The 23,630-nt window shown below is 38.0% G+C and overlaps 1 protein-coding gene across 6 annotated transcripts in view; it reads right to left on the bottom strand.

Moving 5' to 3' along the window:
• Positions 1-23,630, bottom strand: part of MTX2 (metaxin 2) — a 53,413-nt gene that overhangs the window by 7,161 nt on the left and 22,622 nt on the right. For 2 of the 6 annotated variants that reach the window (XM_038422711.2, XM_043505379.1), the window contains exons 2-5: positions 22,585-22,632; positions 21,552-21,598; positions 9,481-9,520; positions 2,438-2,510 (exon numbers count right to left, since the gene is read on the bottom strand). In XM_038422711.2, coding sequence (XP_038278639.1) covers positions 2,438-2,510; positions 9,481-9,520; positions 21,552-21,574 — 136 coding nt within the window. In that variant the 5' untranslated portion in view covers positions 21,575-21,598; positions 22,585-22,632. Of the gene's footprint in view, positions 1-2,437; positions 2,511-5,528; positions 5,772-9,480; positions 9,521-9,987; positions 10,008-21,551; positions 21,599-22,584; positions 22,639-23,630 lie in introns of those variants that run through there. The other 4 variants (XM_038422709.2, XM_043505381.1, XM_038422713.2 and 1 more) reach the window with 3 other exon arrangements.

The following is a 23,630-nucleotide window of genomic DNA, read 5'->3' as shown; positions in this document are numbered from 1 at the left end:
CTCTAACAAATATTTGCAAGTTATTGTACAAATCGATAGGTCTCAATCTAATCATGAATTAATCTTGCTTTGCTGGGAAGATTGTTAGTTCAATGTTTCCCCAAAGCATAATTGTGGAAATCCCAGGGAAGTATATAGAGCATTTGGCCATCTTTATGAAACACCTACTTGACAGATACCATCTTTAAACACCAGTACATACACAGTGCTAGGCAATTTTAAGAAATTTAGATTATATATATGTATTTTACATATTGTTATTTAATCACCTCAACATGGAGGAGATATTGGACATTTTTTGTTTTACATTAGTAAACATAGTTCACTGAATATGACGCAAAACAATAGTGGAGTTAGCCAATAAATGAAACAGGTCACAATACATAATAAGCTCTCAAGGAAAGACAAGGAAAATGAGGACAGCAAAGTGCGTCTTCACAGAATATTTTAAAAGAACAAACCAATTTTAAATATTATTTACAGGGTTTTTAAAAGTAATATAATTTGAAAGATATTAATGAAAATATTAAGAAGTCCAATCATATGCCAAACACACAGAACCTACTACTAGACCTAGTTCAAATAGAGTTCATAACAGCATCAGGTTCAGTCATGATCTTTATCATGAGATTCACTCCTCTCTGATTCACAGTCAGCCTAAGGGTAACAGATGAGGTGCACTGCACCAACAAAAAACCTCATCTGAATCCATATGATGAAGTATTACAATAGAAATGCAAGGTTTTCTGAATTGCAAAAACTCTGTGGTTTATGTTGCTAGCATATAAAGATAATCTTTTGGTATTCCTATATCCACAGTCAGCATTTGACTCCCACAAAAGGATCTTCTAGTTGTGAAAAGTAAGTATCATTACAAAGTATCCTGCACAAATGTGAAGATGCACGTCTGAGAAACAGTGCAATCAGTTTGAGATTGTTTTCAGGAATGAAAACCTTTTATGAATAGCCTGTTTTGGTTGGAATTATTTTGAATGTTATTAAAACGATATTGAAGTAAACAGAAAAACAAGGAGAACACTGTGCAAAAATAGTAGGGGCTCTTAGGACGATGAATAAATCTCTACATTTATACTCCTAGCTGTATTAAAATGGAACCAGTCTGATAAATAGAATATGCTAAATGTGATCCGTACAGCGCAACTCTCATCAGCCCATGTCAGTCATGCTCCTTTCTGCATTATTTAGCCAGTGGTATAGAAAAAAAGCTGCCGACACAAGCAATGGTGTATTAGATAATAGCCAATGTGGCTGGGAGGAAGGGAGTGCGAGAGGTGGAGAATGCAAGTATCACCACTCCTATTCCCATGCATGTAAGATACTGGCTTGTTTCTACAAAAAGAGTCAGCCCATTCCGTTTATTTTGAAAGACTGATTTAAAAAAAAAAATCCTGGTTTTGCTACAAGAACTGTACTGTTTTCAGTGCTACCAATCACTGAAGATTTTTTTTAAAGCATTAATTAAAGACAGGATTCCCGCTTATTTTCCACTAACACCAAAGAGGAGGAGCAGAGCTAACCATTCAGGATACAAATACAAAGACCCATGTAGGCAAGCATTTTTACTACTCCATGCTCGAATCAAAAATTATAAAAGTAGCTTAATTTAACTCACACAAACGGATCCTAATGCAACGAAGAATTTTAGGATATCAGAATTGTGCTGTGCATTTAGCAATTCTTTTCTAGCAACCTTTTAGATGAGAGTGTACAGAAATTTCCAGCATAATTTGGGATAGCATACACATCAAATACTGAATCTGCGTTTTTTGCAATCAGAAGAGGACTGAAATACAACACTGTTCTTTGTACTGATAGTTTATCCATGATCTGTTCACAATTAACATGCTGACAATCACCTTCCAGCTAAGATTACAAAATGCATTTCTTCCCACCCTTAAAACAGTGGAAAATGTAACACCATTGATTGGCCAACAGGGTATTCCCAGGGGTATTTCCCTGGAGATCAGTAGAGATACTTCTGCATACAAAAATCTTTGGGCTTGAGAAGGCCAAGAGTCCCTAGGCTTGAGCTGTAGCTCACGAAAGCTTATGCTCAAATAAATTTGTTGGTCTCTAAGGTGCCACAAGTACTCCTTTTCTTTTTGCGAATACAGACTAACAAAGCTCCTACTCTGAAACTAGGCTTTTTTTGAGAGTGTTACCACCAGACTTCTGAGTAACCAAGTACGTGAATTCACTGCATGTCCACTGCATTTAAAATTGCAATGCAGCACATTTAAAAAATTTGTATTTGATTTATCTCATATAGAGAAAAATCGCAGTAGACTAAGGAAAAAAAAAGAGGCAACCCACATACACAAGCACTGACTGGCTGTTATCTGCGAGATGAGGTGCTGTTGCCATGGTATCAAAACATAGGTACTAACACAGTAATTTAAATGAACACCACACTTACCAGATGGGGACATATATTCTGCATTTGCTCTACAAACCACCTGGACTGGCAGATTGCACATTTGCAAAAAGGCCTGAGAACAAAGAGGAGCACAGAAATAGGAAAACACGTATTAGCTGATAGCAAAACATGGATTTGTTTTAAATATATTAAACTAATACTTAGCACAATGTTTATAAAGTACAGGTATCTGTATTCTGTTTTCGGGAAAATAGAAAAGGAAAGAAAGAAAAATATAAAACTTCATTGGACAATAGTGTATAAGGATATTGTCCAAAATCATTAGTAAGAATTCTTCTGTTTAACAAAGTTGCATCTGTTTTTCACATTTGTTGGTGGCATTTGACCACCAAAGTTACTGTTTATAAAAAGAAAAGGAGTACTTGTGGCACCTTAGAGACGAACAAATTTATTTGAGCTCACTTCCGATGATTCAACGGAAGCGAGCTGTAGATCACGAAAGCTTATGCTCAAGTAAATTTGTTAGTCTCTAAGGTACCACAAGTACTCCTTTTCTTTTTGCGGATACAGACTAACATGGCTGCTACTCTGAAACCTGTTGTTTATAAGTCACCAATAATCATTCTAAGTGACATTTTGTCAACCTGAACATTGGGACACAAATCTTTTATGGTTATTATTGACTAATATGGTTAGAGAACAAGCCCCAGCATGTGCTACATCTCTAACGTATTTTTTTTAAAAAAACGAAACCACATATACTACACGCCCTTCTGCTGCCATATTTTCACTACCAACATTTGCATGATTTTTGCTTTACAATTCTGCTAGCTTAAAAGGCAGTGTTTATTACCAGTAAAGTTTACTTGAATTAAGGATATAGTTGACCAACGTAATGGTTTTTTATATCTATCTATAACCCTGGACAAAGCCACTTCCACAGGATACTAATTTTTATCAGCGGCAGTCATCATCATAAAATACTTAGTGTTTCTGTGTAAGAATAAAATAACTTTCACAAGGTAACTCACACTTTTGATAGTGAGAGCATGGCAAGTATAAATAACCTTTCAAGCTCAGTGGTGAGGAACACAATGTTAAATCCTATTGGGTATTTGGCATTCACCTTTGCCAGCGAAAAGGCCAAAATCTCAAATTCCAAATCTGAAAGCTATTAATCCAGACTTGAGCCCTTCACTACTTTCTGAACAAAGGCAGGTGCAACTAAATTATTTTTAAAGAGAATTTACTGCACATAAAAAGAAGTTTCATTATGATTTTAAGGATGGTATATGGACTTAACATGCATGCACGACAGCTTCGTTAACATAGCAGACCAGTAGGGTCTATCTGTTATAGTGTGTGACACTGGTAGACCAGGTTTCAGCTCATGTCAGGGTCCCCATGTCTCAACTGAACACTGACAAACAAACAACTGGAATCAGTCTGGCTCACCTGTGTATTATCATTAGGACTAGGATTATATAAGAATATGTTTAGTGTTTACACTTTATTGAATGCTTGTAAATTGCTGCATGCATTAATCTCACTTATAGCATCTATATCCTATATTGTAAGGTTATATTTAAGAATTTGTATTGTAAACCTCTGTGACTGGGTAAATCATCAGACAGGAGAAAGACATTAACTAGTGTAAGGTACTGGTCTCCAACAGAAGGTGCAACGTCCTGGCCAACAAGGAAGTCCCATCAACACCAGACAGACTATTGTGCAACATTAAAGAGAACAATAGATTGTGATGCTCTGCACTCCTCCCCTCCCCATGAAGATGAGTCATGCAAGTAAATTCCTCTCATCAGCTGAGTTTGCAGCTCAGAGCATATGCGGGGGGGAAGGGAATAAAAAATCCTAACAAGAAGGAACGGTATCTCTATGCTACTTGGACTCTAGGGGGCAAGGTTTTCTAAACACAAGCAGGGAATCCCCAGCTGCTTAGCTCGGGTTAGTCCTAAAGGACATATAGAGCTTGCTTATTATAGAAGCTTCTATTACCTTTTGAAACTTAAGATTGTAACTCATTTGTGTATAATGTTTACCTGCTTTAATCTTGTAAATAACTCATTTTCTTTTCAAATTAATAAATCTGTCAATAGTTTATTTCAGTCTGCCCGGTACTTGAACCACAGCAGAACAGCTTGACTTATTGATCAAGGTGAAAAGGGCTATTTCTGGTTCAAAGTACACAACCTCCCAGGAAAAAAAAAAAAAAAAAAAAAAAAAAAAGTCTTTCTACCTTTATTTTGGAAACAATCCCACTCTGAGGCATGTATATTTTTTGCAGTTGTCTCAGCTCTACTGAATACAATTTTGCTTGTATTAAAAGACAAACTAACATGTATGAAAATAAACTAACTAAAGGTAAGATTGTCACATAAATCAAGAAAAATTCAAATCTTAAATTGACACTTGCCTGTTGCCCACTATGCACAAGTGTGCCATCACTGTGCGATTTAATGTACCAAATATTCTACAATAGTCAGGCACTAGGGGGCACGTTTAATACACGGCTTTATATTTTTGGCCAAACAACTCTTCTTTCTTTATTATAATTTTAGTTTAGTAAAAATATTGAAATTAGGATTAATTTAAGAACACACTTCTAAGCCCTGGTTTCCTTCTCCTGATTTAAGTTAGAGGCTGAGGAAATCTTGCTCTCATGTTTTGTGGCTAGAATGATGCAAGAGAGCTTAGAAGAGTATGTCTCAAATCAGTCTCAAATCAGTAGAGACTATACTAAAACACCATCTAAACTAATAGCATTTCCTTCCCTCCACTTCATTTAACCTCCTCCAAGAGTTTAGTCTGGGAAATAAGAATAAAGTTAGATCACTGATCTTTGGTAGGACTTGGGACCAGCGAAGTTAAGGAAGATAACCAGCAATCCACTGAATAGTTAGGAAAAGCACTGAAACTGAACGAGACACACAGAAAGGAGGTCTCCTCACAGACTGCCGGATGACGACCTCTCCAGCCATACAGTGCGTAGGCAGTAGGAAGAAGAGCATTTTACCCCCAGCCAGAGGACAGCCAGGAGCTGGGACAGTTGCCAGGAACCAGCTTCTTCCTTAGCTACTGTGTGAAGAGACTCAATTAGCATTCTTAAACTCACCTGGTTCCCTTCTGCTGTGCAGAGATACGAGGTGATTGCTGTTTCTAGGGAGCCCAGCTCTTATATGGCAACAGTCCTACCTCAGGGATAAAAATATGTTCACACATTTGCTCCCATCATTGCAAAAAACAAAAAACAGCTACTCAGCTGCTTGTCAACAGCAGTCCTCCTTTCCTATTTTCCTCTGCTCCGTTCAGCTCCATTCCCCACAAAACAGCACCAGGATGGTTGTCTCATCCCCATCTAGGGTGACCAGACAACAAGTGTAAAAAAAATGGGACAGGGGATGGGGGGGTAATAGGTGCCTATATAAGAAAAAGCCCCCAAAATCGGGACTGTTCCTATAAAATTGGGACATCTGCCTAAACATCCTGGTTCTGCTCTATCCTGCCCTAATTCCTGTGTTCAACCAGGAAGCATAAGCAATGGCTGGGAAATAAGATTTTTTTAAAAACCCAAAACTTATTAAAAAACTGATTGAAACCTTCAGCATAAGCCTCCTAATACCAAATAAGCTATTAGAAGTCATAAAAGCCTTTAATGTATAGGGCATTGGTCTTAACTTTGAATTTCCTTTCTTTGTTATTCTGGGACTATATTTATTTTTTTAAGTACCTTTGCATACAAATGAGCCCATTCTCTCTCCATAAGGTCATCTAAAAAGACTGGTATATAACATACTTTATAAAACCTGATATGCAAGGTCCACTAGAGAAGGGTCTAAATGTAACCCCAAATACAAAACACTCCTGAACTTCGAGACAGCGTTGGCTCCATATGTGCTAGCTATCTTATGAACTAATTAAAAAACAGGAACTTGATTTTATATTCTATGTACTGGTAGAGTAGGAGTACGTACAGAATTTTATACACAATATGCAGGTGTAATATACATATGTTACTAATTTTGCATGGCTTTCAAATCTATATCTGGACATGCAGGAATGTAAATAGCATTCAATCAGCAATACAGCATTATAGTGCTAACAGTGTACATCTCAAATGACAGCTTCAAGAAATATAACCTTTCAGGAGCAAAACATTCTTAAATTAATTTATCACACCTCAAATCCATGCTCTTACTCCCTAGCTGTTTATTTCTTTCTTGAAAAGTAGCTGAAGTTTAATTTTGTCCAGGCTTACCACAGTAATTCCCTTTGCAATAGGGCACTAAATTAACTTCAGGATTCTACATCTAGCTGGAGGTGAATTTTTATAGCTGCCATGTGCTGTTCTCAATGCTGGTTCTAAAAAAAGTGTCTCTGAATTATCCCGGAGTTAGCGCAGCAAGCAAGTCATCTCAGAGCTTTTAAATGTAGTGGAACATGCAAGGATAGGATTGTATGCCAAAGAACTATCACTGACATTTTCAAGTCTGAACAATGTAGCTAATTAGACAAAGTCGTAGTGTAGATCAAGCCATAGTCTTTTCCTTGCAGAGACAGACCTCACAAATGCAAGCCAATAATTAGGGAGGCTTTTCAATGAAAAAAAAAAAAATCTACAAAATTAAGCTGATCACACAAGCAGCAATGGCCATCAGAATTAGAAAGTTCTTCTAGTTCTTATTTTGCCAGATCTTAGCTGGAGAAATTGACATGGGAATCACTTCAGATAAAGTTAACTGGATTCATTCATTCATCCATCCATCCTCCCTCCTGCAGTGCCCCACCCAACAAGCCTTAGGTTCATTATGGTTTCCTCTTTCCCTACACTTTAGTAGGCTCCCCCGTGATGTTATTGACATGAACTGTGATCAGTGTTGCAACCAGGTCTTGTATAGAGGAGTTCAAGTGGGGTGTCTATTGAAAGGCTGTATGTAGTTTGCTAGTCATGATTATGCTGTCTGTATGCGTGTATCGTTTTTGTATTTGAAGTTATGAATATTGGCTATGTACTTGTTATCTCAATGTGTTTGATTCTAAGTAGCCTCAGTGAAGTACTTGGTCAGCTTCTTGAGAAAGGACTATTCTCAGTAAGTCCCAAATCAAGAAACACTTAGCTGACAATAGACTTTGGGAGACACCAATCCACATCGAGCTTTCCTGGGACCGTTCAAACTAACATGTAAACAAACAATGGCCTCGACCTGCAAAAAGCTAAATCATTCATGGACATGCGACTTGCCCAAGTGGCTACAAACTCCATCTTGTTGCTTTGACTTTGCACAGAAGAATAAAGGGGTTTCCACCCACAAGCGAGAGAATATAAAAGGCCCTGGAAGCCTCTCCATTTTGTCTTCAGCTGGCTCAAGATATGGCCTCTCAACCCCCAAGAGATGAAGGAAACTGGAACAAAGGACAGTAACTACAGGAGTGTGAGTGATTGCTGGACCCAGACTAGAAAGAAGTCCAGTCTGTGAAAGAAACTTACTGGAATATCTCTGAGAGTAAGATTTCATCTGTAATCGGTTTCTTAATGTATTAGGCTTAGACCTGTGTGTTTTGTTTTATTTTGTTTGGTAACTTACTTTGTTCTGTCTGTTATTACTTGGAACCACTTAAATCTTACTTTTTATACTTAATAAAATCACTTTTGTTTATTATTGAACCCAGAGTAAGTGATTAATACCTGGAGGAGCAAACAGCTGTGCATCTCTCTCTCTCAGTGTTATAAGGGTGGACAATTTATGAGTTTACCCTGTATAAGCTTTATACAGAGTAAAACTGATTTATTTGGGGTTTGGATCCCATTGGGAGCTGGGTGTCTGGGTGCTAGAGACAGGAGCATTTGCTAAGCCATTTTCAGTTAAGTCTGCAGCTTGGGGCACATGGTTCAGACCCTGGATCTGTGTTGGAGCAGACTGGCATGTCTGGGTCAACAAAGCAGGGTTCTGAAGTCCCAAGCTGGCAGTGAAAATGGGCTTAGAGGTAGTCTCAGCACATCAGGGCAGTCCCAAGGGGGTCTCTGTGACTGAACCCGTCACACCCTTATCCTCTACAAGTGTGAGCAGGATCATCAGATCCCAACAAGCCTTGGGTCTTGCCTTCAATCATAGACAGTGGGTGGCGAGGGCTAGAGGAGGCTCCAAATCTCCCCAGATCTCTGTCCGGCTGTGCCAGGGCCATGAAGAGGATGGCAAAGGAGAATCCTGAGGGAGAGGAGAGATCCTGAGGCCCCATGTTTAGTGGCATCAGAGCCAGGAAGGAGACAGGGCATCGTGAGGGAAGGGCCCCACCTGCACGTGGATATGCACGTCAAGTGATGCTGTGGCAGGTTCCTCCGAATCTACGTTGAGAGCCAACAGGCCAAAGTGGGGGAACTGGGCCCTGCCCTGTGGGACTGGAGCCGCCGCTTCAGAATGAGTGAGGAATGGGCTCAGAACATCCAAAGAATACTTTCACCAGCTGCCTATGCCTACACTTGGAATTACCTTTGAGTGGAACCATCAGAATTGCTTCACTGGTTCAAACTCCAGGCAAGAAAAGTTGTGATTTATACAGGTAGAGTTTTCCTCCGCTTGAAACTGGAGTAAGTTAACTCATTGTGAATTGCTGCTTTCTTTGCCTGTGCTAGAGATTTGCAATGGTTCAACCTCTGGTTGAACCGGGCTAACAGACAAGATTTAATTAAATGAGGAAGCAAGCAGGAGATTTGGAGGCCAACAGACCAAGGGAGGTTATTTCTCCATTCCCCACATGCAGAAGTCCTTCTAAGGTTCACTACATTAAGATTCTTCTATTATTTATTTGTATTACCATAGGGCTAGGAGGTCTAGTCACAGACCAGAACTCCACTTTGCTAAGTGCTGTATAACCAGAGAACAAAGGCAATATCTGCCCCAAAGAGCTTGCAATCCACTGTGGGCTTCCTCAAGTCTCAAGGAAACAAATCCCCCCCCCAGCAGACTTTTGACCATTTAAAATAAAATAAAATAAGAAAATTGCCACATAAACTTTGTTTAAAAAAAAAGGTTCCAGACACTTAACATACACTCAAAACACTAACTTACCAGAACATGAGAGTTGGAAGAACCCCGAAGTGTTAAAGACCTAGGAAATTCAGAGGTAATTACTTACATATTTTCAACTGCATAGGGTTTTAAGTTCACAATTAAGGTATCCAAATGAACTTAAAGAAATGGAACTCAAAAGTGCCTTATTACCCATCCACATCAGTAATTACAAAAACTAGAATGTTTAATCAATCACATGGCAGCTGTGCCAACTCTAGCTTTCTTTATGGAATCATAGATCTGGAAGGGACCTTGAGAGGTCATCTAGTCCAGTCCCCTGCACTCTTGGCAGACTAAGTATTATCTAGACCATCCCTCACAGGTGTTTGTCTAACCTGCGCTTAAAAACCTCCAATGATGGAAATTCCACAACCTCCCTACACAATTTATTCCAGTGTATAACCACCCTGACAGTTAGAAAGTTTTTCCTAATGCCCAACCTAAACTTCCCTTACTGTGATTTAAGTCTTGTTCTTTCCCTATTTTATCCTCTTCTGATCCTACCTCATTTTCATGGGTATTCACTACGTTAGACGTCCAATCCTGCCAACCTTCTTGGTGAAAACTGAAACAAAGAAGTCATTAAGCACCTCTGCCATTTCCACATTTTCTGTTATTGTTTTCCCTCCCTCATTGAGTAATGGTCCTACCCGTCCTCTTGCTTCTAATGTATTTGTAAAACGTTTCTTGTTACCCTTTATATCTCTAGCTAGTTTGATCTTGTTTTGTGCCTTGGCCTTTCTAATTTTGTCCCTACATACTTGTGTAGTTTGTTTACATTCATCCATTGTAATTTAACCTAGTTTCCACTTTTTGTAGGACTCTTTTTTGATTTTTAGATCATTGAACATCTGCTGGTTAAGCCAGGGTGGTCTCTTACCATATTTCCTCTCTCTCCTACGCAGTGGGATAGTTTGCTCTTGTGCCCATAATATGGTCATTCACCATTCATAGTGGGGAGAGGAGGTGACTGACACTTTTTCACAATCGTGTAATATCTTCCTAATCGGGAATTTATAAACATTCTTCTTCATAGATGCATTATCCTGTAAGGTGCGGAGAACTCTTAATGTATGTGCCAACCATTTAATCAAGTGCCATTAGACACACAGCTAGCATGCTTACAATGGATGGATATTAAACCCATTATAACTTAATGTGCTGCAGATTTTTGATATTCCATCCTCACTCTCTACCAGTACAGAGTCGTCTCCACATGTGATGAGCAATGCCATAACCTGTGGACTTCTCAAAACCTACTAATGTTCTTGAAAGGTAATTTACACTCAAAACAAGGATACGAGCTATAAAACTCTTAACTACACCTCAACAAAAAGTTTCTTTTTGGAGGGAATACCAGTAAGGTTCATCACAACATCAGTGACTTAGTGGTATTCACTGTTGACATCGTCACTTTCAAAAGTGTGACTCTTGGATTCTCCTTAACTATTTATTTGCTAGGATTTTGTTCTGACAAAAACATGAGCGTTTAAAAACTAAGCATTAGTGACTTAATGTGCGGTGTACATGTTGTGACAATTGTTAAAGGAAATAACACTACTCCTACCCACAGAGAGGGTGGAGGTCAGGGGTGCGATTATACAATTTCCCAGATTCCACCACCCATTCATAAATATTAGGGCTGGTCTACGATGAAAACTTACGTCAGCATAGGTATGTCTCTCAAGTGTGAAAAAATCCACACCCCTGAAAGATGTAGCTATGCTGACCTAACCCCCTATGTAGACAGCGCTAGGTTGATGGAAGAATTCATCTGTTGACCTGGCTACTGCCTCTCAGGGAGGTTGATTAACTACAGAGACAGGAGAACCCCTCCCATCGCTTTCATGAGTGTATACACTGAAGTGTTGCAGTTGTGCCAGACTATAGCGTTTTAAGTGGAGGCATAGCCTTAGACAATTTATTTCACTATTATAACTTTCACATTCTCCTGTATTAATGTGATTGACAGAGTTGGGAAATTATGAGCATTAAATCTTAACTGACTACCACAATTAAAAACATGGTAAGCACAGTTAATGCTTTTCATGCAAATGACAATTATGTTATCCCCTAGATAATTCCAGGGTAAGGGAATCACAAGCAACATATGCTTATAGGTATCTATTGCCAGAAAATTTTAACTGCTTTTTTGATACAGTAAACATTATTATATGAAGAGAAAGCAGTAGATTAATATATTTGGATTCTAGTAAGCATTTGATAAAGTGTCAGGGAAATTACTCAAAATTAGTTTAAATTGTCTGGATTTGAATAATCATGAGGAGAGAAAACAGACAAAGACCACAAACAAAGAGGCACAAAAAGTGACAATGGATTGAGTTGGGGATATTTGGGAGGAAGGGTCTAGTGGACAATGCAAAGATCTTTGTTAGGCTTGATCTTATTTAACATCTTCTTTATTGACTAAAAAGGAGTGAGCAGCATAAAGTGTATAAATGATACTAAACCGGAATGCATTGCAATACCAGCAAGAATAAAAAAATTAGAGAATATTGATGACTTTGCAGCCCCAAGCATCTCTTTTTCTCATCATGGTACCTTCCATATATGAAGAGTAGGAGGGGTGACAAGGTGGAGTTCTACTTCACCTTTTATAAAAGAGCCCTTGTGACAGTAGGGGATTACCCAACATTCTCTTGGGCTTTTCAAAGAGAAGAGATTGGAATCACTCCAACTCAATTCTGCCAAGGTCCACAAACACATCAGTTCTACTTCACAGTCAATGGTAGCGACGGCAGACATATTTATTGGTTCAATATTCATCAACAGAGATCAGTCAACCAAACCTATGCAGTTTCTGTCCCATATTCAGGCCTAAAACCCGAATACAAAGGGCCAAGGAAATTTGATTCTAGATGACACAAAAAGTTGCTATGCCAAATCCTTTAAAAAAGAAAAAAAAACGCCCCCAAAAGGTTAGGAACTGGGCAATAACAGGGAAGATGACTAATATCAAAAGATAGTTCACTGAAAGTGGGCACAACAATCACTTGTTGAAAAGATGCCAACACCTCTAATGGGAAGCATTAATCTCCATCAAGAATGCATCCAACTCCCCCCATAAATTATTTTACAAGCCAGGAGGGGTTCAGCTTGCAGGCCAAAATCTAACGTTCCCCCAAGACCTCCAGAACCTCATATAAGAAAAATGCAGCATTTGCACACATCCACTGACCTCAGCATGGATCTATTACCCAAGCAGCAGCCAAATCTTAGCAATCTTGCCAATGAACTCTTTAAGGGAGATACTCTACTCTGAGTGAACACAATGCAGATTCACCCCTTGCAACACATCTGCCACTCATAACTTCAGATGGAAAAGTTTTCACAGCTATTTTAGTCAGGAAAAATGTTCATAGCTTTCCAGGTCCCCCTCTAGGGAAGTCTTAGCCCTCTCAGCCAAAAATACTCAAATACCAATAGAAAAAGGAGAAAAGCTTCAAAATGCAAACTGAACTCCTATTTGGTAGCTTAGAAAGGGAAAATGTCTTTTTCTGATTTATTAGAATCTGGCCATAAGAGCTGGGGTAGATTAACAGAAATATTTAAAATCAAGAAGAATAAAGTGAAAACTGATCAGTCTTCTCCTTATTTCCCTAGCCTGTATTATAACAATAAGGGATGGTAGCAACAATACTAATGTCCAGCACACTTATAAAAGTAAAGGAAACTTCCTACAAGAGTAAACGTGGAATTCATTGTCACAGGAAGATATCAAGCCAAATATTCAGGCTGGATTTTAAAAAGACTCGATTTTATGGCCTGCATTTGCAGTTCAGCATGCTATGATAACAGTAATCAAATCTCATATTTCTGGGTATAAGATTATTGCCACTGGCATCAAAAATTCCTTCCCTATCCACCCATCCCACGGGTCTCATGGAGGGGTTTGCCTTCTTCTGAAGCAATGATATTGGCCACTGCCAGAAGCAGACCACCAAACAAGCTGGACCTGCAGTGCAACCCAGTATGGCAAGTCCTATATGACCAATATAGCCTCTGAGGGTTAGATTCTATTAAAAATTGTTCCTAAAACTGAAAGTACGTTGTTCTCTCAGTGATTAAAGTTATTAAGTTTGTGGCAGACAAACAACTCATCTCCTATAGCACAATGTATTCCCGTAAAGGACCTTAGTTTGCTGATTTCATGTGCATATTTGGTTCCACTTAGTAGTAGTAGAAGTAGCATCTATTTTATTTTGAATGTCAGTATGAAACAAAAAAGTGCATTTTAACTGTAAGAGAATGAACTAACAGCAGATATGCAGAAAGGGCTTACTTCAAGCTTTAACATGACACGTGTTATGAAACTAATAAACCTCTTTCACATGTCTTTCATTTTAATCAAGGGAGATTGCAAATCCTAACAAAATAGCATTGTTACCCATGTCAGCCAGTTCTAAGATGCTCCTATATACTGCCCTACAAAGTCAAGTTACTGAACACATGGTGTCTTTTAATATTAATAATCAGAAAAAAAAAGTTTTCAGCCTCTGTATGAGCTTTTGAAAATGGATTTCACCTGTAAATTTAGTTTGATTTTAGGTGAAAGAACTGTTAACTAAAAGCATGTGAGTCTATATTAATTGAGAGAATTTGAATGGGACAATGTGATTCAGTTAAAAGAACAAGAAACAACAACCAACAACAACAACAACATTGCTTAAAATAAGACCATCAACTTGTTTTATTTCCCCAATTTCAGAAAATCCAATTTTCTGATAGATCACCCTTTAAATAGCATGTGTTGAATTTTGATTAGCATTAAAAATAAAGAGAATACTCCTCCTGAACACATTACTAAGGTTCAGAAGGGATTTGGGGCAGGCCAAGAGGACAGGGCAGGGTTTGCTCAGTGTCCCTCTCCTTTCTCTGTATGCTCACACATGCCTGCCATTTTCACCTTTGCTGCTGCTTTTGAAAGCTCCCCTCAGAACTATGCAATAGACTGATGTCATCATACTAGGGCATAAGATGGGAAATGAAAATGACTATACACAGAGCTATTAGAGAGAGAAGGTGGGTGAGGTAATATCTTTTATTGGACCAACTTCTGCTAGTGATAGAGACAAGCTCTAAAGCTTACACAAAATTCATCTTCACTCCTGTTAAATGTATAAAGTAAAATAAACAAAATAGAAGATTTATTCTCTTTAGCCTTTTAGTTAGTCATCCTAGTTGTTATTTGAAACACTAGTAGGTACAAAAAAAAATTTCAAATAGAAATATTATTTTTCAAATTGACAATGTGACTACTACTCCAGAGTATCTCTTAGTGAATCATCCACTAGGTTTTTCCATCTCAAAGCAGAAAAAATACACACCCACTAAAAACAACACTCTAGACATAAATTCCAATTGAATGTAAATAATATCAAGATTTCAGTATTTAAGGTCAGAATCACTGCCTCCCGCCCTCTTATTCCAGAGCTCGGACAGTTCGCATTATATATCCCTGTATGAGAAACCCTAGGTTCAGATGACAAGCTCCAGGCTTCTTTCAGAGGAGACACACATTATCAGTTTCATAATTAAGTCCAAACCATTGTAAGTAATATCTCATTGACTAGTATTTTAAAAGCACTCACAGAATGCTACTATGAAGAAACAGATTTGTGTTTTCATTCTTATTCTATTTCATCAAGACACAAAGGAGAATCTGTGATGACAACTGAAGAATTATTCTTCCCCTTATTGAAGGGACGTGTTTTAAAATGAAAAACCATGAACAAATCTACAAAATAATTCAGTTTTTATATCAAACAGCTGCAGACCTTGTAATTGAAATAGTGTGTCTAAGGCTACAAATGAAAACTGTTCAGTATCATTCTTTGAGTGACAGATTAAATTCCTAATCCAGTTGTAGTAATGGCCACATTTGTAGTTTAACATAAATTAAGAGTTTAACTATATTTGCGACTATTTTAAACAAAATAAATTCCTTTGTACCTGTGAATGTAATTTATAGCAAAGCCAGATTCATTTTCCAAAACAATCTATTTTACACTGCAGCAGAACACTGCTATAATGGTATAATGTAATTCTTGTTGTAGAATGTGGAAAGAGTAGATTCACTGGTAGCACAGAGGAGGTTTTGAAGATAAATGAAGATGCTATTCATTCAGGGGTAATTTCATCTCAAAACTATATGAAAGATGTTTCACTCACATGCTGTAGTTGCATGGCTAGGGATATAATAAGTGTATTTTCAGCTACAAAGTAATGCTGCTAGATCGATTATGTTGATACTGTATTTCTCATCATGAAGAATTTTAGCTTTTATTCTGTTTCAGAATGGATTGTCAGATTTTCATTTCACTACTGAATCTTTGTTTTGTGTAGGGCAACAACTTAAAATTCAGCTTACTGTTTAGCTTCAAAAACAAAATTACACAATTCATATGCTAAAATCACAAGCCTGCAAAAAACTATTAATCATGGGTGATATATCTCAACAAGTTATCAAATAATTGTGTAAATAAGCAGTTAACCTGGGCAATTTAAACTTCTGTTGCATAAACGTCCCTCTTTGATGCAATACTACTAGCCAATTCTAGCCGCCTTCTTGCAGCAACACATAGACCAAATGCATGGTTTCTGCAACTGATACTGGATTTTAATATCACTCACTATGTGTTCTGATACCACAAGATAGTACCACACAATATATAGTAACCTGCCTGAAGGTTTTAAAGTATTAACATGTTTAGGCTTGTGTAAATAACATTTTGAGAGAGAGAGAGATTACGAAAATTGTTTATAATGTAAAGTGTTAGGAAACCTAAATATAGGAGCGTTGTTATACAATATACATAGTATTTAAAGCAATACATACATACTCAGCCTCACATTTTATATAAGAATGTAACAGAACATTCACTTCTGGAATTTAAAATTGAATACTAAAGAAGTCTTGATTCCCCACTCATCTTGAGCAAAATTCACACTCTCCCTTTACTTCCAGCATAATGTCCAAGTAATTTAATTTTGTGTGGGAAACACCATGGAGATTGTGGGGAAGGAATCTACTTCCAATTCACAGGCAGACTGCAAAGCAGCCTGTCTGTCTGTTATTCCGTCCCACAAGCTAGAATACTATCTGCAGACCCTCCATGCCCTCTTATTTGAGGCCCATAGATTCATAAAACGCACAAAGCCAATTGCCCCACTTCTGATTTCTCCTTGACTGTTAAATGTTACAGAGGTCTCAATAAATTTGGCTTCCAGACTTACTTAAGGTCACTGAAATAACCTTTATTCATTCAAATTTTAATTTCTGTAATTTCTCTTCTTTAATGTGTTTCAGTCATTATACGGATTACATCTGTGATTCACAAATAAAATGCCTTATTGACTTGAAAGAATACAGGTTGTTACAAGGAAATAAAATATAGGAAGTGGAAAACACCATCTTTTGCTTTTTATATTGCAGTAATGTCAATAAGGACTGGGGCCCAAATGTGGTAGGTGCTGTGTGAACTTGGAGGAAGACCATCCTGAAGAGTTTACAGCTAAAAATAACAGTTATTTAAATAGCATTATGTAAGTTATTAAAATTGAGAGTGTTAGTAATTTCCATTTTGTTTCTCTCTCTCACAAATATAGTAAAATGGTACCATACAGAATCAACACAAAATCCTTTTGTCAAATTCTTAAGGTTCTTCTTCCAAATTTAGAGACAGAGTGTGTTTAAAGGTACAACAGAATACAGTATGCAGAAATTGTAAAATTTGAGGCATTTAAATAAGAGTTTCATATCTGGGGAAGGATTTGGGGAACAAAAATTGTATCTTTATTTTTATTGCTAGGTGTCTGTCGAGTACTTTCTATTTGTCCATAGGATTAAATAAATGGCTGGGCAAGGGAGACCAGGAGAGTATTTTGCATGTATACACTGGTCTACAAAATAAAATAAAAATATATTAAAAAACCACTGCTTTAAAATCAACAAATTTGCAGTTTGCCAGAGGGAGTTATCTCAGGAGTATAAAATGTTCTTCTTTGCAATAATACAGTAGTGTGTGTGTGTGTGTGTGTGTGTGTGTGTGTGTATATATATATATTTTACACATACATACATACATACACACACACACACACACACACACACCCCATACTATATGTATTTAGGATGTCACTGATTAATATTCTGTTAATGGTTTTCATTGTTAACTAGATCCACTCCTTTTTGGATATATGGAGGTTTAGCTATTGAGATACTGTTTTTATAGTAAGCAGAAAGGAAAAACAGGAATACTGAGTAATGGAAAATTCCATCATAAATAAGGTGTAGGAAATGATTTTTGGGGAGGAAGATGATAGGAATACAGTTATATCACTTATCTTGATTTTTCCATGTAATTTTTCATTAACTTTAATGGGAGCAAGGCTGCACATATCATGGGAAGAAAAGAGACTTTATTCTATGTATGGCATTCTCTACCCTGTAGCAGGATAATCATCACTGAAATTACACCATTTTCCTTTTATATGAATTTCTTTGCTGTGAAAGTAAATTGACATTTTGTATCAAGATTTGCAGCATAAGATCAAATTATCTTCATTTCCAGTAGGACTGTATAATATACTACTGTAGTTTAATGGACAAGCAGTGTACACCAAACATCATGAAAGATCAACAGATTCACAATTAAATCTACTTTCAGGAATTGCAGGTTACCCAAATATATACATCTACAAGCAGGATCAGCACACGAGTTCCACAATGGGAATTTTTAATTAAAAACATAAGAAGGCATTAATATTCAGTATAATTAATATATCATATCCCTTTCTAAAAAGGTTACCCCCAGTCACATACACCCAGTCTTAAGTTTGCACTGCGATGAGCAAAGAATAGGCCATGTAACTCCATTCAATATTAAAAAAATGTACATAATCAATTTCTTATACTGAATCTTTAGCCATTATAAGAAAATGTATGCAATAAATCACTCACTTACACACAGAGAGAGAACTTATTTTGCTTTCCACAGTATCTGTTCCATAGCCAAGCAGAAACTGACATGCTAGATCAGGGGTGGGCAAGCTACGGCCTGCGGGCAGGATCCGGCCCATCAGGGCTTTGGATCTGGGCAGCGGGATTGCCACCCCCTTGGCGTCATGGGGCTAAGGCAGGCTGCCTGCCTGCCCTAGCCCTGTGCCACTCCTGGAAGTGGCCAGCACCACGTCCCTGAGGCCTCGGGGGGAGGAGCGGGGGCAGAGGGTTCTGCACACTGCCCTCGCCTGCGGGCCCCGCCCCCCACAGCTCCCATTGGCCAGGAATGGGGAACCGTGGCCAATGGGACCTTCAGGGGAGGTACCCGCAGGCAAGGGCAACGTGTGGAGCCCTCTGCCCCCCAAGGGTCGCAGGGATGTGGTGCCGGCCGCTTCTGGGAGTGGCGTGAGGCCAGGGCAGGCAGGGAGCCTGCCTTAGCCCTGCTGCATGCTGCTGCCACCCCGGAACTGCTCAAGGTAAGTGGTGCTGGGCGAGAGCCTGCACCCCAAACCTCTCCTGCACCCACACCCCAACCCCCTGCCCTGAGCCCCCGCCACACCCTGCATCCTTCTTGTACTCCCACCCCTTGCCCTAAGCCCCCTCTTGCACTCCACACCCATCCCTGTACCCCAACCCTCTGCCCTAAGCCCCCTTGTACATCGAACCCCCTCCCACACCCCATACTCCCTCCCGCATCCCCACCTCCTGCCCCAGCCCTACATTCATGGTCCTGCATGCAATTTTCCCACCCAGATGTGGCCCTCGGGCCAAAAAGTTTTCCCATTCATGTGCTAGATGCATGGTAGTGTTACCACTTGTAAAGACTGAGGTTAGCTTTTATTTTAACTAATTGCTTAGTAAGTCATTAGTTATGCCCTTTTATAGATATATATAATTTATTTGTCTATTCTTTGGGAACCAGCCACGGCAGACATCATAAAGAGGTGCTATGATGGAAAGGCGATTTCTAGAAGGATTTGGTGCAAGTGACAGCCAAATTATGGCAAGTTTAGGGTTTTATCTAAATCATCTTTCCTGAAGGATCTCCTAGCAGCCTCCCCACCAAACCCCATTTAATCAGAGGAGCACAGAACTCCAAGACATCTTCACCATGCGGAAGCCCAAAGAAGCAATGAACAACCTGTGTGCTACGTCTAAGGGAAATCCACGTACCATAGGTCAGTGGCTGAGAGATACTGGAGAGAAAAAGAAAGGCAGCTTGTATAAGAATATATTGAGGAAAGAAGTCCCAGGTATTGGCTTCCTCTCTTCCTACCCCAACAAATGCCTATCCACCCCTCCTTAAAAACACACACACAATTCGTCAGAAAAAGATACAACTGTTCCCGTTTTTGATGTTGCCTAATTCAATGTATGCCAGGTGAGCTAATTTTAAAACTGCCTGATGATTAAGTTTTTTTTTTTTTTAAATTACACATCCTAATATTTATATTTTGTGGACAACTCCTCTTTTTTTTTTGTTTTGTTTTTGAGATCACAATTGTGTTCTTAATACAGATTCTTCTAAACTGATATCATTCCCCCATACAGAATAAAATTGTTCCATAAAGTTTAAATCAGATATCTGCCAAAGTCATATTTATAGTCATGGCTACTATCAGCTGTCAAGCCAAAGAATATTGAAGAAAAACAGGCATTTTTAATATATTATGGTTAATATATCATCTAAGTGACATGTACAGGATAACAATAGAATTGGAATGGTCAAGCAAAATGCTACATTAGAAAAGGAAACTTCTGTTTTGTTTGGAAAGAAACCAAAACCACACCTGTAACCCTGATGGATGGATAGAAGATTCATGAGAACTCTATAAGTAAGGGTTTCTGGAGCTAAAGCTAACACTGAAATCAAATGCTCAACAAAACTCCTTATTTATTTCCACTGTAAGGAATTATTTAAAACATACTACACCACAGAGAGAGAAGGGTAAAACACTAGCATCTGCTTTTCAAAATAAATGGAAAACTTGTCCACCTATCAACGAAACAAGATACTTTGGAAGGGGCGGGGCTACCAAAGGAACACTGATATTTTCCAGACTCTCAGCAAAAAATATATTATATATCTTGGACCGAATAGGGTCCATAGAGGATTACTAGAGTGACCATAGAATCCTGAACTTTTGATTGGCATTTTTACAAAATACAGGTTAGTGGACCTTTTACATGATATCTCTAATGGTCCCATTCTGACCAAAAGAGATGCAGCCTTCTGGGATACATAAGGGTTATATTAACTACACCACATAGGGGGAACAAGTAGAAGTGAGGGAATAAATCAACCCTCTTCCACAGCCAATACTAGAGTTGTTTTGGAGGATGAGGAACTTTTCTTGCCAGCCAGTCCCTCTCTACCACTGGGAGCAAGTATCCCCTCAGAATAAAGAGAAGCCTCTGGGGTCACTGAACTTAACAGGTTAATGGAGTTTACATGGACTTTCCAGTCACAAAGGCACTTTTAAGCAAATTAGAGCCTTAAATTTGTCAATTATATGGACTACCTCTAACACACACTGGAGTGTACAAATATACAGTGGATTCTAACTCTTTACATACAGTGGATCTGGATTCCTTGCGTTTTGGGGTTATTGGCTTTGAGGATAATGTAACCAATACGCATATGAGTGGTCTTTGGGAGGACATCTTACCCTAAACAACCCAGAAGGTGGGCGACAGCTGGAAAGACAACAACAAAGGTCAAATATGAGCTGCCAGTAGTGCGTCCAATTCCGATTATAAATAGGTAGACAGATGTAAATATTAACAGATGCATAGGCACTAATATTATGAAACTTAAAAACAAAATCAGTAATACCTCAATGATAAAGACTAAATGGAATAATTTCAACTTGGAAAAGTATGTTGTGTCCAGGAACATAAAATGTTAAATCTACAAAGTACTTAGAAAATTTCTAAATATGTCATTTGAATATGTAATTTTTTATGTAATTTACTTAGGATTTAATCCTTCCAAGAAATATTTTAAATTTAACATCTCTCTAGTTTAAAAAAGATGATGCTTTACCTGAACAGCAAGAGAAGATGCATTGTCAGAAAGCAAAATTTGCTCCTCTGTAGAAAGAAAATGAAAGAATATAATTACAAGAAATAGTTCTTCTTTAGTTATTGATGTGTAACTGCATAACATTCTGTGTTAAATCTCTTGTATATAAATTAAAAGGGCAAATACTTCAACAGAGAATATATGCACCATTAGATTAGTTTTATGTTATGCTATTGGACAATGAAACATGAGATATGAATACAAAAATATACCAGGAATATTTCTTCTAGAAATGCCCTCCCCTTTATCTTATTTTACCAGAGATGTACAATTAGAAACCTCAACTTTAAAAAGAAAAAAAATAAGTGTCTCAATTTTAAGCCAATTATTCCTCTGCTAATCAAAGTTAAATAAAATAGCATCTTCATAATTCCTCTAGCTAAAAACTAAAAGCATTCAGAATCCTCAAAAAACCAGCTTGCAGTTAATATTGCACACTGTGTCTAGGTCTGTCACACAAAAGAAAGATGACAAGTTCGCTGCAATAAAAATTCCATGCTTAGAAGACTAGGGCTGCTACCTATTAGTCTTCATTACTTTGCAGTCTTCTGACAACTGTAGCAGGCTGCTGAGCCCCAAATGGGGGCCATAATGTGATCTGATGATATATGAAGAGCTGCTAAAGGGAGCCTGAACCATCCTAGCCTATACATTTTAACAGTTCCTTTTTACTGAGAGCCCACTTTACCATAAGACTTCAAAAATCTGCTGCTTCAGCTATTGGTGCAGTAAATCTGCCAACGGTGCCTGCAACCACATCATTTTACACTGCCTACAGCCGCCAATATAATGAGTCAATAATAAACCAAGAATCTTATAGGCCATGAATAGCTGGCTTATATTGGCAGATGCAAGCTTAGCTAAAACCTCTGACCAGACAAACACAAAGGAATCTCTTCTTAACAGTTTCTATTTTCCCTGAAGTTAATTATATTACTGTATATTTAATGTTTTTAAAAATAAAATCATTAATTTCAGAAAATGATGTACCCACCCTTCAGTTGCTGATACAATGCAGCATTTTCAGGCCAAGGTTCTGCAGCTGTGGAAAGAACAGAAATTCATAATTAAGCAAACCAACCAACAATATGCTAGCGGACGTGAACTGATCATGAATGTGACCTAGAGCAGAAATAGAATTTTAGAGCCACTAATGCAAAATTTGATCTACCTTAAAAATGGCCCACTGTTATTCACACTGCTCTCCTTTTCCCAGAGAATGGAAAGGGATGGGAGAAGAGAGAAATCTGATTCCTCCCAAAAACGAAGGCTGCAATATTCCTTAAATTCAAGCTATGCCAAAGGGTGACCTTACTGCTCTAAAACCATAGTAGCAGATATCTTCCTAACTGCAAGAGTTCTTGTACACATTACCATCAAAACATACCATGCTCCATTCTGCCCACTCACAAGACAAATAATTTAAAAGCTGTAAGATAAAGAATTCTGATAAGAACAGAACAGACACGCAGAGGAGAGATGGCACAACTGGCACCTACAAAACTAAGTTTAAGAGTTTGCTTTGGGACAAAAAGTTTTCTGCTGTTTTAATGCTGGTTCTTGATTTAGCACCCCCATAACAGAACCACTCAGCTAAGTGTTTCGGCACTTCAGAAGGCAACACATCAAGTAGATAGTAGTACTAAACGTTTATTTTGCCACACACAATATGTGACAGCACCGAGGTTGATATTTGTCAGTATTCTTTTGAAAGACTATCATCATTTGTTCAAAAAGGCAAGATAGTCCAACTAAGAATCTGTATGTTTAATCAATCATGTACCAAGTGAATTTCTGGCATAGCATAAATAATCATCAGTACCGATGTACTATTGCTAATAGTGGTTAGATAACATTACAATGAACTATTACATTTCTTTGTTAAATACATCTTAGATGTCCGTTTTAAGGTGTTAATTCAAGTTTTTTTGTTTCAATCAAATTTACTAGTTGTGATTAAAATTCATTCTACTCACATAAAAAATATTTTTAAAAAGCATTCAAGTCTACAAATGACTGTACGTAGAGCAAAACAGAAGC

This window comes from Dermochelys coriacea, chromosome 11 (assembly GCF_009764565.3).
Source record: "Dermochelys coriacea isolate rDerCor1 chromosome 11, rDerCor1.pri.v4, whole genome shotgun sequence".
Taxonomy (NCBI): domain Eukaryota; kingdom Metazoa; phylum Chordata; order Testudines; family Dermochelyidae; genus Dermochelys; species Dermochelys coriacea.
The sequence above is the reverse complement of the archived record's forward strand: the minus strand, read 5'-3'. Positions and strand labels throughout refer to the sequence as shown.